Consider the following 14,666-nt stretch of genomic DNA (forward strand, 5'->3'; position numbering starts at 1 on the left):
ACTGGTCTTCTAAACAAAACAAAATCACGTCGTTGGTACATGCACAGGTATGTTTTGTGGTGGTTTAGTTTGGATGTATGAGGTCCATTTTAATAACCCAACCAATTCTTAGACGAGTTGAGGAGGGGTGGGGGAATATTATGGAACCTTGTCAATTAAACAAACAAACAAATAAAACAAACAAACGAATATTTGTCTGCTACCATAATATATGTTATCACTTCGTACCTGACGATCAAAATGTACAGATACACAACAAGGAAAAAAAACACGAGAAAATATATACAGTTTAACACTTGAACCACATTTTATTATATTTGTATGCAGTAATTTTTTTTATCACAATAATGGAGAAAACACCTTTTGAACTTTGAACAAAAACACATAACAAAACACCTGCCCCTGTTCAGCTCATAATTGTACATATTTATAGTAAAGAAACATTCTTTATAAATATTGTTTCATCTGTTGCAAGTAAATACCATAATTTAATTACAAATGGATAAATATGGCAGTCGATATTTACAAAAGGAAGGGTGTGGTAGCAGAAAATTGAACTGCACGACGTTTATTTTCCTCACATCTTCCAAATATATTTCACAATTCGAACTTGCAAAGCACAAAAACATCACAAGTTAAGCCCAGCAAACGAAAATATACATTCACAAGCAAATATTGTGTCCGTCTTCGTTAAGTGTTGACTTTGGCACTCATACCAGTTAATAGATGTTTTAGGTACAATCAGCTTGCCTTAATGAGAGCACAATATTTATGACCATATACAACTTTTATCGTAATATGTGCACTAAAAGTCCGGTTAGAGAAATAGCTACCATTGAAGCGACATCTATACACCAAAAATAAAAAAATAAAAATTAAATAAAAACAAAAAAACCTGACAAAATCTATTACAGCAACTGGGAAAAAGGGTGCAAAGTATTTACAAATGAAGGAGTGCTTCTTTGTGCACGTTTCTTCGGTTGATGAGGATCACTCCCGGGAGAATAGCGCAAGATACAGGCTTAGGCCTAGTAGTTGTACAAGTCTCATTTAGACCCCAGGTCTTACTGGAGCGATGTGAGTGTGTGTATGTGTGTGAGACATCTTTGTGGACTGATCCAGTCCTAAACATACCACTCACTGAAGTTGGACGACAGGCCGCTGTGTGCATTTGAGCTGTGTACGCCGGACGAGGGCGACAGGTTGGTGTTACTCTGGGTCTCGGTTGAGGGTGACACCAGCCCGGGGGGTGTGGACGACTCATATCCAGAGCTTGCTGACGGAGACGAGTCGGACGCTGGCGGGGAAGATTCGTGAACCTGAAAAAAGACAAAAGATTTCAAGCAATTAATTAACCCGAGCAAAGACTGCATGGCATACATCAGCTGTGTAGTCTGCGCCATTAACAGTTTAATCAATAACAATAACAAGTCACAGAAACCTTAGCAGGCAGTGATGACTGCATTGCAATTTTGTTAAATCAAAAAAGTTACCTTCATGTGCTTTCGAAGAGAACTGGGGTGAGTGTAGGATTTGTCGCACATTTTGCACAAATATGGTTTGTCCGACGTGTGCACGTGCATGTGCTTCTTCCGGTCACTGCTGTTTGCAAAGCGCCTGTCGCAGCCTTCAAACTCACACTGAAATGGTTTTTCCCCTGTAGAAAAAATCGCGAGGTTAAAAAACTTTCAGTCACATTCTAACCCTTATCAGCATTGTGCATACGGTCAAAATAAATCAATTCAGCCCTAAGCTAAAATGATTAATTCCTCGTCTACAGTGCTACAATGTACCAATTAGACTGATGCATACGAGTGTGTTCAAATGCACACAATCACAAGAGAGCTTTCAAAACACAAGTCCATGGACAACTGGATTTCGTTACAAGTTGCAATCGACTCTTTTCACAAGCAGAGTGTATTCTCACAAATGAATTATAAATGTTTCAGATGTCAGCTATAATGTTTAAACATATAAGCACGAGCTATAGGCGACTTTTAAACGCTGATCATTTTTTTACTTCATAAACTAGCTAAAGTCTGTTGTTAAGCGGAAAAATCGTAAGCTTAGGCGATATTTACAAACAATAAAATTCTACCAAAGTTCGGTAAATTAAATGTTTAGTATCGTAATAAATAGTTTATTAGTATTGCAAGAAATTAACGAAAATCCGCGTTATGGTTTCTCCAGTTTATGGAAGCAGGCGCAGGCTATTAAGAAAAACAACAGGCCTGGAAATCACTTATTCCTAAAAAGCCGAGAAAAAAAGAAGAGCTTACAATTTGTGTCCGTATTTGCTAATTGTTCGGCATACTTTTTCAAGAACAAGAATATCTTAGTGGGCTCAGTAAACTGAATTTTAATCTCCTGACGTAGCGAGTTTAGCGAGCCAGCATTGGCCCACGGACACAGCAAAGCGGCTGAAGAGATTTACGCGCCGTTACGCACACAGCGCATTAACACGACAGGAGCTCCAGCGTCGCCAGAGACCCGGTTAAAGTTTGTAAATCAGAAAATCCTTGACAGTCTGATACATAATTGATCACACCGATTACGAAAATTCATTGCATTTCTCTAGACCGACCCGTTATTCGCTCCACAAGTGTAAGCAGCATGCCCGCAATATGAACTGAATTTAATTCTTTACATTTTTAGAATGAAAAATCAGTTTTAATCTCGTACATAACACTGACCATAATATCTAAATACTGACGCTAAATATATAGCGATCGCTAATTATCAATAAGTAACGATTTAGTCTTGAATTAAAGTAGTGAGTAAACATTGCTTCGCATCAACTAACTATTAGACACAAGTATAAGCATGAAGAAGCTTATCGTTCTTACCTGTGTGTGTTCTCTTGTGGATCTTCAAATTCTCTGATCGTGCGAATACTTTGCCGCAACCAGGGAACGGGCAGGGGAAAGGTTTCTCTCCGGTGTGCACGCGAATATGATTGACTAATTTGTATTTAGCTTTGAAGGGTTTGCTTTCCCGCGAACAATCTTCCCAAAAGCAGATATGGTTGCTTTGCTCCGGTCCTCCGACGTGCTCAACTGAGACATGGGTGACAAGCTCGTGCATTGTGCTAAAAGTTTTATTGCAACTTTTCTTAGGGTTATTCAGCTGCTCCGGATCGATCCATTTGCAGATGAGCTCTTGCTTGATGCACTGTTGCCGCATGTAGCGAAAGAAGGCACCAGGATGGTGGTGATGCGCTGCCATGTTCATCCCCATATTCATGTTCATGGAGCCGTATTGGTTGTGGAGTTGGGCTGCTGAGTAAGGGTCGGTCCGAGGGCTTGAGACCTGGTGGTACTGGTCTGATCGCCCGAATACCTCGCCCGGTAGTCCAAGTCTCATTTGCCCGTTGAGCACGTTTGGGGATCCGTGAGAGGCGTGCTGGTCGTGGATCCCAGGAAACAGAATGTGGCCTTGGCTGTCTGCGTGGGAATGGTGCAAGGACCCCGCAGTGGGGCCGAAGATGGCATGCTGGCCGCTCGCCGGGGGCGATTCTCCGAAACCTCGGCTGCGGAAAAGGAAGTCCCGGGTCGAGTTGAAAGGAGAGCTCGCATACGAGGTGACATGAGCCGCGTGCGCGCCAAGTGCCGCGGCGGGGTAAGCGGGGGCTTGTGAGGTGAACGCCGAGCTCTGTCCGGGAGAGAGATCGTGGTTCAGTTTAAAAGCGCCCATGTGCGCAGAGTCAACGAAGCTGTTCTGCGCTAAACTCAGGTCCCTGTCCTGCATGTCGCTCGCCGCGTGATGCCTCGCAAATGTTCCCACTCCCAAGCCAGGGAACTGATGACCAGCGTCCAGTAACATTATTTCTCACTTAATACAATTTTTTCTCAAAGCAGTTTACCTGTAACGGCCCAGATAAACGCCAAATAAACACACAGAGAAGGCTGTTAGCTATGGAAGTAATAACTTCCAAATTTGAAAACACGACATGAGGTAAAACTTGTATGTACTAATCCTCACACACGGAAAAAAAAAACAAGCGCCCTTATTCAGCTCGCCTAGATTGTGTTCTTGGGTATAACTTCTAACTTAAAATCCCAGTGAAAGGGAAGGAAAAAAGACTCCTTAGCGTCTTCCCGCTTTAAAACGAGTCGGGGAAAAAAAATCGACTGATTATCTTACTTTGTATTCTTTAAAAGCGCGACGCGTTCTTGAAGCATCTCGGATCGGGATGTTTATTTCTCTCGCTCTTCTGTGTTTATCTCGGAGGGTCTGTCTTTCTCAGTGGACTGGCACTACCTCTTCTTACGCCCCCTTTAACTGGAGAGCGGTCATTCATTTGGTGCTGTCTCATTGGCTCCCGAGCCTCATCAATCCCATAGGTCCCTCCAATAGCACGCGTTTCTTTGGCAACTAATAGTCGATCGCCATTTTCCACTGACAATTACCGCCTACTTTTTTTTCTTGCTGAGCCTTTTTCTGAGTATATACGGAAATCAAAGCAACAAAAGCTGTTGTCGTTTTATGATAGCGTTTGCAACATTAGACTACATTAGAATATTATAGACTATGTACATAAGTTTACATTGCACGTTGCCATCAGGATGGAAATGTTAAATAATTAGCTAGGCCATTTTTATTATTATTTTTTTATATACCCAGGGGAGATTTGTTATAGGCAAATCTAATTAATGCGTTGAATTAAAAAAATACAATCCAGCATTTAAAAAAGGTTTCTTGAGTAAAGTTTAAAGCCGTATAACCTGATGAGTCGCATTGTGTGGTAAGTATTCCCACTATAGCTGCCACAATGTAGATTTAAAGCATAGTGTAATACGTTATTAGAACAGCAGCCAATTGCAATAACACACTGAGTCTTGTTCAGACTGCACTTATATTAGAACAAAAATAATTTTAAGTACTGTCACTGTTCACATACGAGAGTAGAAATTTGGCTGTGATTTTTTTTTTTTATCATGATTAAAAAACTATATAAACTCGTTTTTTCTTGTGGTATGAATCTGGTCTCAACCGGAGAACCAAATGTACTAAACCAGTGACAAAATATATAACAAAACAAACAAATGTTACAAAAAAAGTGTATTAGATTTAATTAATCTAAAAAGTATTTATTATATGTTTATGCGTATAGTACGGCATACAAAATTTACGTATGCATAAATTAATGAACTATATTACCACTCTATATTTTACCTTCAAAATTTAAATTTGAATTATTTCGTACAAGTTGGACCACTAAGTACAATATATATATAACACACACAGAGCCAAACCACAGACAAAGCCATAATAATTCAAGTGAAGTGAAAATTATTTAAGTGAAGTCACAATCTCAGTCCATCTCTATAAATTAAGCGATCCTACCTATATATATATATATATATATATATGCCACGCGGTTCCCCAAACAAATAAAAGTTAATTCTTAGGGGAATGTTTTTAAATCCCACACAGGAAAAGAGAGCTTTTACTTACACACTAGTTCCACACGGTCCCATTCCAACACGGTTCAAACTTTATCTTGTCTACTTCTCGCTTGAAATGGCAAATAACAGGGCGGAAGGAGCAGAAGGAGTGTAAAACTTCTGGGATTGTGTGCGTCTCCGCTCAAAGCCCTGCAGCTTAAACGTTATAGACCATTCTTCCCAAGACCATTTCTTCCCTCTCCGCAGGAAACACAGGATCTGATCCAAGTTCAAAGTCACGTCTGCCGACCTCTCTAAGAAGTTCTTTATTTCTCAAGGAAACCACAAAACCTTTCCCCCCTGCCATGGGTAGGGGAAAAAAGAAGAAAAAGAAATTAGTTAGAACGACGACGTATTCGGCCTGGGGCAGCAAGTCGTAGTTTCTGTTTTTCTCTTCCCATAGTGGGGAAGAAAAAAAAGCTGAAAATTGTAAACCACATTTTTCCCAACGTCCAAACAGAGGTGGTAAACTCAAACAGGCATGGTGACCATCACACGCTCCCTTTAACCATACTTCTTACTGTGCTGAGGCAACATAAAAAATGCAATAAATATGTAGTTTTAGTGTGACAGCACCACTTTACACACTACGACAATATATGCCTCCGGTTTGACGTTATCAATATGCTGACGCTTTGTTGGTTACTTTCAATGACCTTGGAGGTTTTCATGGGTTTTTGACCTCCGGCCTATGAAGATCTCATATGTGGCCCCTTTCACAATCTACGTACAGAATACGCCCCAAAGCCAAAACCTATTCACCTAGTAAGTATTACGCTAAAGATGTATTTTGTATAATTATGAAATTGCGTCCAAAAGGTAATTTACATTTTACTAAATAACCTACGCATGTAGTTACTTAATGTGGTCTAGTAATAGGTTCTCTCTCTCTAACGCGCGCACACACACACACACACACACACACACACACACACACACACACACGGCGTATTCGTATTCTGAGATTAAATTTTGCGTATTGTCTTGTCTTTGTATGGACTTTTGAAATAAATCAGTTTCTTCAGCGATGGAAGCTCATTATAATACATTCAGACCTCAGTTCCATACATAAATCTTTACATCGCTAATATATATCAACGAATCACTATGAATGAACAGTTTCAAACATAATAAGAAGAAATCAAAAGTAGGCCGCATGATCAGTATCATAATTGATGCTAACGTGACTGATTAATTGCCAATTACCCAAGTCTTAATTTGATCTAATATCTAGTTATGTTTGGGGCAGATTACATCCAAATTGCAACTTTTTCATTAATTTTGAAAGTATAATTGTAAAGTCATTCGTTAGTTATGGCTTTGTAAGGTTTTGAACCTCACCTGTAAGGACCTGAAGAATCTCCCTACCTTCATTTAGTCGAAGCCAGGATTGTATTATATTTGATCTGAAATACTCCACTAAGGTTAATACTGCCTAATTATTATCATAAATCTATTTTGCAATGAATTTGAATCAAGACCAATTAAAGCGATAACAGATTCACTCCCTGTGGTGTTCAACAAGAACCTAAAAAGGGTGTGTATTGCTATCATAAAGTTCAACGCACTCTCTCACTCTCTCACTCACTCACTCACTGAGAGAGAGAGAGAGAGAGAGAGAGAGAGAGAGAGAGAGAGAGAGAGAGAGAGAGAGAATTTTTTGAAATTAATTTACGAGTGTCTTTAGCCCATAGTGTTGATTTAAATATTTAAATATAATTAAATGTATTAAATATAAATTCACAGTATTAGTCACGTAAACAGTGGCAGTTTTAAACATTTTTTTTAACATTTTCTGCCTTATAATATACAGTATTTTTGCAGCATAAAATATACTGGAATTGAACGTTATTGAGCAATTTAGGGTTGTTTTATCTTGCGGAGCGTTTCTTTCTGCCATTTTCTTTTTATCGTAGACGTTTGGTAGATAAATGTGGGCTTAAAAATCATAGAAAATGCTTTAATAATGATTATGCAACAAAATGCACTAGAATTGAAATGACAGAAACATCCCGTGCAAATTACATGTTTTTTATGTTAATCGCCGAAACTAAGCTTTAGTTTATTTATTTATTTGTTTGTTTGTTTGTTTGTTTGTTTGTTTATTTATTATTTATTTATTTATTCCAGAAATATTATATATATATATATATATATATATATATATATATATAAATTATAATATAAATTAATTTAGTTATTAATAAGTAGCCTACATTCACCTGTCGATTTAGCAACGTGTTGTGCATAATTTCTTAGATTAAATATCGTACCCTAGTAAAAACAACAAATAAATAAATAAATAAATAAATAAATAAATAAATAAATAAATAAACGTTTTTTCTGTATATAATACGCCTCTGTCCACATTGTATGTCCTGGTAAACAGCGCCTTACACACAACTTTGTGAGTACAACTTTTTGGAGTCGACAGCGGTGAAGGGAGTGAGGGGGCGGAACCCCGCTGAGCCTGCGCACTGAAAGACAGCCAATCGCTTCGCTCCTTTAACTGCCAGTCACCGAAATCTGTCCAATACCCGCAGTGCCATTTCTAAACTGTATTCCCCACTGTGTCCTCCAACTGTTGTAGGTTCTGCCAATCGCTTGAGGACAGAGTGGGAAAAGGAGCAAGCAGAGTTAGAGGCAGGACAAAAGAAGTTATATAGATGGCTATATGCATATATTTTAATGTTTTAGAAGGCGTGTAGTGAAAAAAAAAACAAAAGTAGCGAATGTGGACATGACCTGGGGACCACCTCCACCCTGGGGAGATGGGCAACGACCCTGGAGTGGCTCTCACTCCATTTGGACCAGAGCACATGGCACAGACAAATGCTCTCAAACTTAGTCCATCGCAGCACATTCAAAGCCATCCCGAAGCCCAGACCGCGGCATCCTTCCCGTCTTCTCAGACCACAGTTGGTTTCCCCGTGGCTCACCCCCACTCAGGCTACGCAAGCAGCAGGGACTTCATCCTCAGGAGAGAGCTCTCAGCCTCTGCTATGCATGCACTTGGCGACCAGCATAGTTCCGCCTCCTCCCCTCATCACCATGGCATGTTCATTTCCCCAACAGGTGCTTACGGGCACACGGAAGGTGGTGCCCATCCACTTTTCACGGGACTTCACGAGCAAGCAGCCCCAGGTGCCCATCACCATGCTCTCAACGGACAGATGCGCCTGGGTCTTCCAGGGGACATCTACGGCCGGCCAGAACACTTCGGCCACAGGCCCGAGCACTATGGACCTTCCCTTCACGGCTACAATTCCATGAACTTAAATGTGAATCTCGCTTCAGCCCCTCATGGAGCCACGGGGGCGTTTTTGAGGTACATGAGGCAGCCCATCAAACAAGAGCTGATCTGCAAATGGATTGACCAGGAACAGACGTCTAAGAAGCCGTGCTCGAAAACTTTCAGCACCATGCACGAGCTGGTAAACCACGTCACGGTGGAGCACGTCGGCGGACCCGAGCAGAGCAACCACGTCTGCTTCTGGGAGGAATGTCCGCGCGAGGGCAAGGCGTTTAAGGCAAAGTACAAACTGATCAACCACATTCGAGTGCACACCGGAGAGAAACCGTTTCCTTGCCCTTTTCCTGGTTGTGGAAAAGTGTTTGCCCGCTCGGAAAACCTAAAGATTCACAAGAGGACTCACACAGGTCAGTGCAGCTATTCGTCATTAGCCTTGACTGAGTGGAACAGAAGTTGTTGCATAGTTAGCAATGGTGATTTGTATTAGTCCAAGAGCTGTAGCACATACTGTGATGAATAACATACTGAACGGTGAAATCGCGTGCAGCTACTAAGACATAGTTAATCTTTTAGCTCGAATAAACTACTTCTTTCTACTTATATATTTAGCCAAAGCTAGATTTACACATAAATTATACGGATATAAGTTATAAGTACCGTTATGTTGGTTTGCAGCTTTATGGTGTACTTTCTGCATCCAAGAATGACTGTTCCCCCATTTTAAAGTGTAACTCTAACGTTTCAAGTGTTTTGGGCTTTTGAGGCATGGCTTAGTAAACAAAGAGGTAAGGCTTACTTTTGGAAAAGCTTTTAATATGCACACGTATCAGCATAACAAACTGATTCGGTTGTATCATTCCCTCTAGCTTTGTTGATTTAGGCCAAATATACAATGGCATTGGACAAAATATCAATCATGAAGTCGAGAAGTATAGATCTACATCAGCAAAACCGTAATCATTCATTCATGTTCACTAACCTGCACAGAGTCGCAGTACCAATCTATTGCATCACTAAATAAATCGGGCTTAATATTAATAGTTTATTTCCCTGACATTTCGGAATGCTAAACCTCACAACAGGGCATTCTGTTAACTAATAAGGCCTCGTTATTTTTCAAGAGTTTATTATGTTCCAGTCTATCTAACGGTCTCTACCTGAGTGGGTTTAGATGAGATTAGTAATGGCATGTTCTTGTTAGAGCGTTTGAAATGTAGTGTGTTTATTTTGTCACTAACACTGCTAGGAGGAACATGTGCTATCCAGATTAGGCTGTGACTCATAAACATGTTTACAATGACATGTACACGCAGTGTCTTCAATTATATCTTTATGCTTATGGTTTGATGTTCAAATGAAGTTAAATTAGGCCTCATTGAAACAATATAAAATTGCATAAGCTCATGTTTATGTTTAGTGTCATTATGGGATCAAGCACTTCCTTTAATCCTGATATTTTGTGTGCTCTTTGTATAATTTAGGTATGAGGCCTGATTGGCAGACTCAGCTTCTAAGTGACTGCAGTGTTTTGCTGCCAGTGACGCAAAGATCAATATCACTCACCACGTTGTTTACAGGCAAAGAAGGGGGAATTATGGGGCACCCTCATGCTATTCACAGTCTCTGGGGATGTTATGCTAAGTAACAAAATAATTTAGTTTGGAAGTGATTATGTTGATGTGTAAAGAGCTATACGCATCACCAAGCAGCGTAGTGCAGATGAAAAGTTACTGCATGAAGGTGGCAGTCATAGCACGTGTGCTGAGTTTTCAGCTGACTGCTACAGTATATGTACTCTAGAGAGTAGAGAGGAAAGGAAACGTAGAGTTTAGTAACCTTTTTTTGTGTGGTGTAATAAACATAAATATTTCACCTAAATACAATGTGTAAATTTTATATATTTCAATCATATAATCTCTGCTATATTTGTTACATTTAACTGAATATTTATGGTTCACCAATAAATGTTCACAAAATATTGTATAATGATAAAGGATTACTGCATGTTTCAATTATTTATGGAGCACCATATATGATGCATATATTTAATTTTTCTTGCAGGTGAGAAGCCTTTCAAATGTGAGTTTGACGGCTGCGACCGAAAATTCGCGAATAGCAGTGACAGGAAAAAGCATTCCCACGTCCACACCAGCGACAAGCCGTACTACTGCAAAGTGCGCGGCTGTGACAAGTCCTACACGCACCCGAGCTCACTGCGGAAACACATGAAGGTGCACTGCAAGTCTCCTCCGCCCCCTTCCTCCAGCTCAACCGCCGCGTATCATTCCTCCTCTGCGGCGCTCGGTGACGCGCTCGCGCCCTCCACAGAACCACAACGGAGCCGCGCCGCCAACCTCTCCCCACAGGTCACCAACCTCAATGAGTGGTACGTATGCCAGGGCAGTGCTGTCCCCAACAATCTCCACACCCCCTCCAGCGATGTGCCAACCTCCGAATCCGACGAAGAGGACTCTTTTAGACATTCAGACCCAAGGACGATGCTCTGATATGAAGCACAAGGGATATGTTTATGTTGCATTCCTCTCACATACTGTTTTTATACATCTGTAACATCATGTGCTTGAGGCGCAATAGTCTACTAAGAAGTGTTGGTAAAAAAAAACACGCAACAGCGCCGCGGATGTCAGATGGTGAAGAGCATGTGCCATCAGTCCATACCCTACCCATATTACCCTAATACCCAACACTACCCTGCCGTATGCCCTTAATCTGCGCATAGCACGTTTATGTACCACAAGACCCTATTGCATACTGCTCAACGCATTAATAACTTCGAATAAATGTGTTTGACAGTGTTTTTTTTTAAACTAAATTATTTTATTTAATAACATAAATGGTGTGCATCTCATCAACGAAAAAACGGGATCATTTCACACCCTTTGTTTCAATTTTGGACCAAGATATTTCCTGCATTGCCGAAAGGACTGTGTGGGCTTAGCTGATTAAGTCATATCCAGCCTATTAAGTGACACCGACATTGTTCAAATCAAACAATAACCGGTGATTGATGTGTTTGTATCAATGACTGAACAGTTTTCTATAGCTTATGCTTCTCCCCAGAGGTCTTTTATAGTGACGGACTGATGAATATCTGTGGGGCGTTTGTCCTTTACCAAGTGTTTCTTTAATGTAAACATTCCCGATGTTCTTGCAGTGAGAAACGTGCAAACAGGCAAGTTTATCACTTCTAATACGTTAGTACCATCTTTTAAAAAAGGGTACTAATCTGTTACTTTATTTGTCGCTGTTACTTTATTTGTACACGTTAACTTTTGTACATTTAATATGAATCTCTCACCCAGAAATATGGATTTAGTGAACACAAAGTATTTTATGTAGCAAAAAGATTTAAGGTACATAATTGAACCCTAAGTACCTTTCAGAGTAAAGGAATACTAGGCTATATGCACCTTTCTAGGTTAAATATACATATACATAAAGGTGTACAATTATGGGTATCATCCCAGTGACCAGTACCTTTTTTTACTGAGGGAAAGTGGCTTATTCTATAAATTGTTCAGTATTTGTTTTAAAATTTATACAATAACTGTGGACGGGAGATTTTTTTCTGTGGTATTTAAGGACTATTTAGACTGTATTTTATGCAAAAAATCCAATGTAACTCTGATTTAAGAGTACGAATATGTCCTCTGAGACCCTAAATTATGTCAAATGGACGGGCCTGTTCCCTGACGGATGTGTTAAAAGGCCAGTAGTGTCGATGCTTGTGAATGTTGTGATAACGTCCCAACCAGTTTTGTACATTGTAATTTATTTGCTGGTAATAATGTTTGGTCTGGAATTACAGATACACCAAAGAAAAATATGATTAATTTTGGTGAAATGTAGTGATTTTTATCGTGTTGTGTAAAAAAAAAGATTTTACTTGAATAGACTTAGTTATGTGTAATGTGAAGAGTCCCTCGCATGCCCTGTGTAGTAACTGTGTGTTTTTATTGCGGTGCATGGTGCTGTTAATTGTGCTGGGGGAAAGAGTGAAGAGGATTTTCGAGATTTTTGGTGTTCCGTGATGAAATTGATATGAATAAATTTATGGATCTAAAAACATGGCAACTATGATCTATGCTATTTTCAAGTGTTACATTTAGTTTCATTTTATTTTAAAAACACAACATGCTTATAATAAATGTGTGAAGCTTTGCTAACTAATTTTCTAAAAAAAAAAAAAAAAAAAAAAAAAAGCATTCATATATCTATTTATTTATTTATTCGTTTGTTTTAATCAATTAAAAATTTGTCTTACAGACTAAATACACAAGTAATGTATTGAAATAAAACCAGAATAATGCCCTATTTTAATGCTATAATTTATAGCATATAGAAAAATACTTTTTGATATACAAATTATTAAATAGGCAATGGGGATTACACAGACCAAATTACATATATTACCAAATTTATATTTAAATTGTCTTAAAATCTACTGAAATTTTGTATGTTTTCTTATGTTATGTAAGTTATGTTCAGGTTATCAATCCATTCTTCACATATCTCTGCTAACTGAAAAGTCTATAGCTGATCAGACGTGTATCTTATAAATAGAGGCACGATCACCAAAGCACAAATCAGTCATGGGAAACAGCACAAAAAGATGTCTAAGAATAAAGGGAATTTTGCTTTGTGAATATGAAGCCCCCATCCTTCACCCTAGCCTTATTTCCTTCATTGAAACGTGCTATAGTACACTTTTCAAAGTGCCCCCTGTCCACACTACAGAATCTGAATCGAGTAACTCCAGTCCTGCACCACTTCAAAGCCAACAAGACTTCAGAGCCAAAAGCCTTTTGGTGCTTTGACACTCTTCATGGTGCCTTAGGATTTCTATGGCGATTGCATGGACACTAACATCCGAATATGTTCCGTAAAAGACCAATTAAACTGCCTGTAAAAGGAGGATATTCATCAAAACTAGAGAACCTTCGAAGTTTGTTTTTCTCCCCAAAATGTTTAGTTATGTATTGCCAAATGACAAATAAAACAATGTCTTCTGTGTAAGAAAACTTCAAGCATACTGAATTAGGCAACCATTTAGGTATACCATGGAATAAAATTGTGTAAGCAAAGTGGCTGGAGAAAGATAGTCACATCTTATATATTTACTGTTTAACCTCTTGCATTGGACTAGTGAAAATGAACAAACCTAGATTCCTCATCTTTGAGCAGGTGTATCACCGATGGTGTGAAGTTCAAGTGCACTTTGGGGGGGGGATCCCCACTCCCTGCCTCCATGGTCCCTCCTTCAATTTGAAACCCTCTATTAAGATACAGTTGCATTGACCTTAGTCTCATGCCACGTTAGCGCAAGTCAATTTGCATTTCACCAGAACCGCTCTCATAAGTTTGTTCCCAAACTTCTTTAAAATCCCATGGCTATATTCAGGTTTAATTTGAAACAAGCGTAGTCGTGCGGCTCAACTTTTTTTGTGCTCGAACAACTATGGGCCAAGTGAAAGAGTGATCTTTTATTTATTTAAAACAAGTGTCCTATGAATGGGGCAAAATAAACACGATGAAAAATAATCAAAGAGACGGAGTGAGAAAGGGGGAAGTTCATAAAAGAGCTGAAGCAGTCGCTGCTGAATGGGAGACGCTTTGAAGTGGAGCTGATTATCTGAGGAATACTTCTAGGTTGTCCTAACGACGGCGTTGAATCGAAAAGCTGCTTCTTTTGTCGACGATTTGCTCTCCTGCCCGTGGAAATCACTTACATGGGCCACGTTAACATGCAGCCTGCAAATCAGTAACTGTGCGAGTCAGACTTGCAGACGCCACTTGTGAAAAGACAAAGCCGAAAAGGACTGTGAAGACGCAGCGAGATCTCTTCCCATCTCGCCTTTATTAGACAGAATAAGCACACTGGAGGAGCTCGTGTTTACTGTGCTTTAGTCCCATTTCACACCACCCCTTTCACATTGCATTTAACA

The 14,666-nt window shown here is 39.6% G+C and overlaps 2 protein-coding genes across 2 annotated transcripts; one reads left to right on the top strand and one right to left on the bottom strand.

Annotated features, from left to right (window-relative positions):
* Positions 1-369: 369 nt before the first annotated feature.
* Positions 370-4,230, bottom strand: zic2a (zic family member 2 (odd-paired homolog, Drosophila), a). The gene is made up of 3 exons (XM_060877265.1): positions 2,847-4,230; positions 1,494-1,657; positions 370-1,319 (listed from the first exon to the last, which is right to left on the bottom strand). The coding sequence occupies exons 1-3, from the start codon at positions 3,820-3,822 to the stop codon at positions 1,125-1,127; spliced, it is 1,335 nt and encodes a 444-aa protein (XP_060733248.1). The 5' UTR covers positions 3,823-4,230; the 3' UTR covers positions 370-1,124.
* Positions 4,231-8,089: 3,859 nt separating this feature from the next.
* zic5 (zic family member 5 (odd-paired homolog, Drosophila)) lies at positions 8,090-12,680 on the top strand. Its single transcript, XM_060877266.1, has 2 exons — positions 8,090-9,107; positions 10,762-12,680. The coding sequence occupies exons 1-2, from the start codon at positions 8,219-8,221 to the stop codon at positions 11,205-11,207; spliced, it is 1,335 nt and encodes a 444-aa protein (XP_060733249.1). The 5' UTR covers positions 8,090-8,218; the 3' UTR covers positions 11,208-12,680.
* Positions 12,681-14,666: the final 1,986 nt, after the last annotated feature.

This window comes from Tachysurus vachellii, chromosome 8 (genome assembly GCF_030014155.1).
Source record: "Tachysurus vachellii isolate PV-2020 chromosome 8, HZAU_Pvac_v1, whole genome shotgun sequence".
NCBI lineage: Eukaryota > Metazoa > Chordata > Actinopteri > Siluriformes > Bagridae > Tachysurus > Tachysurus vachellii.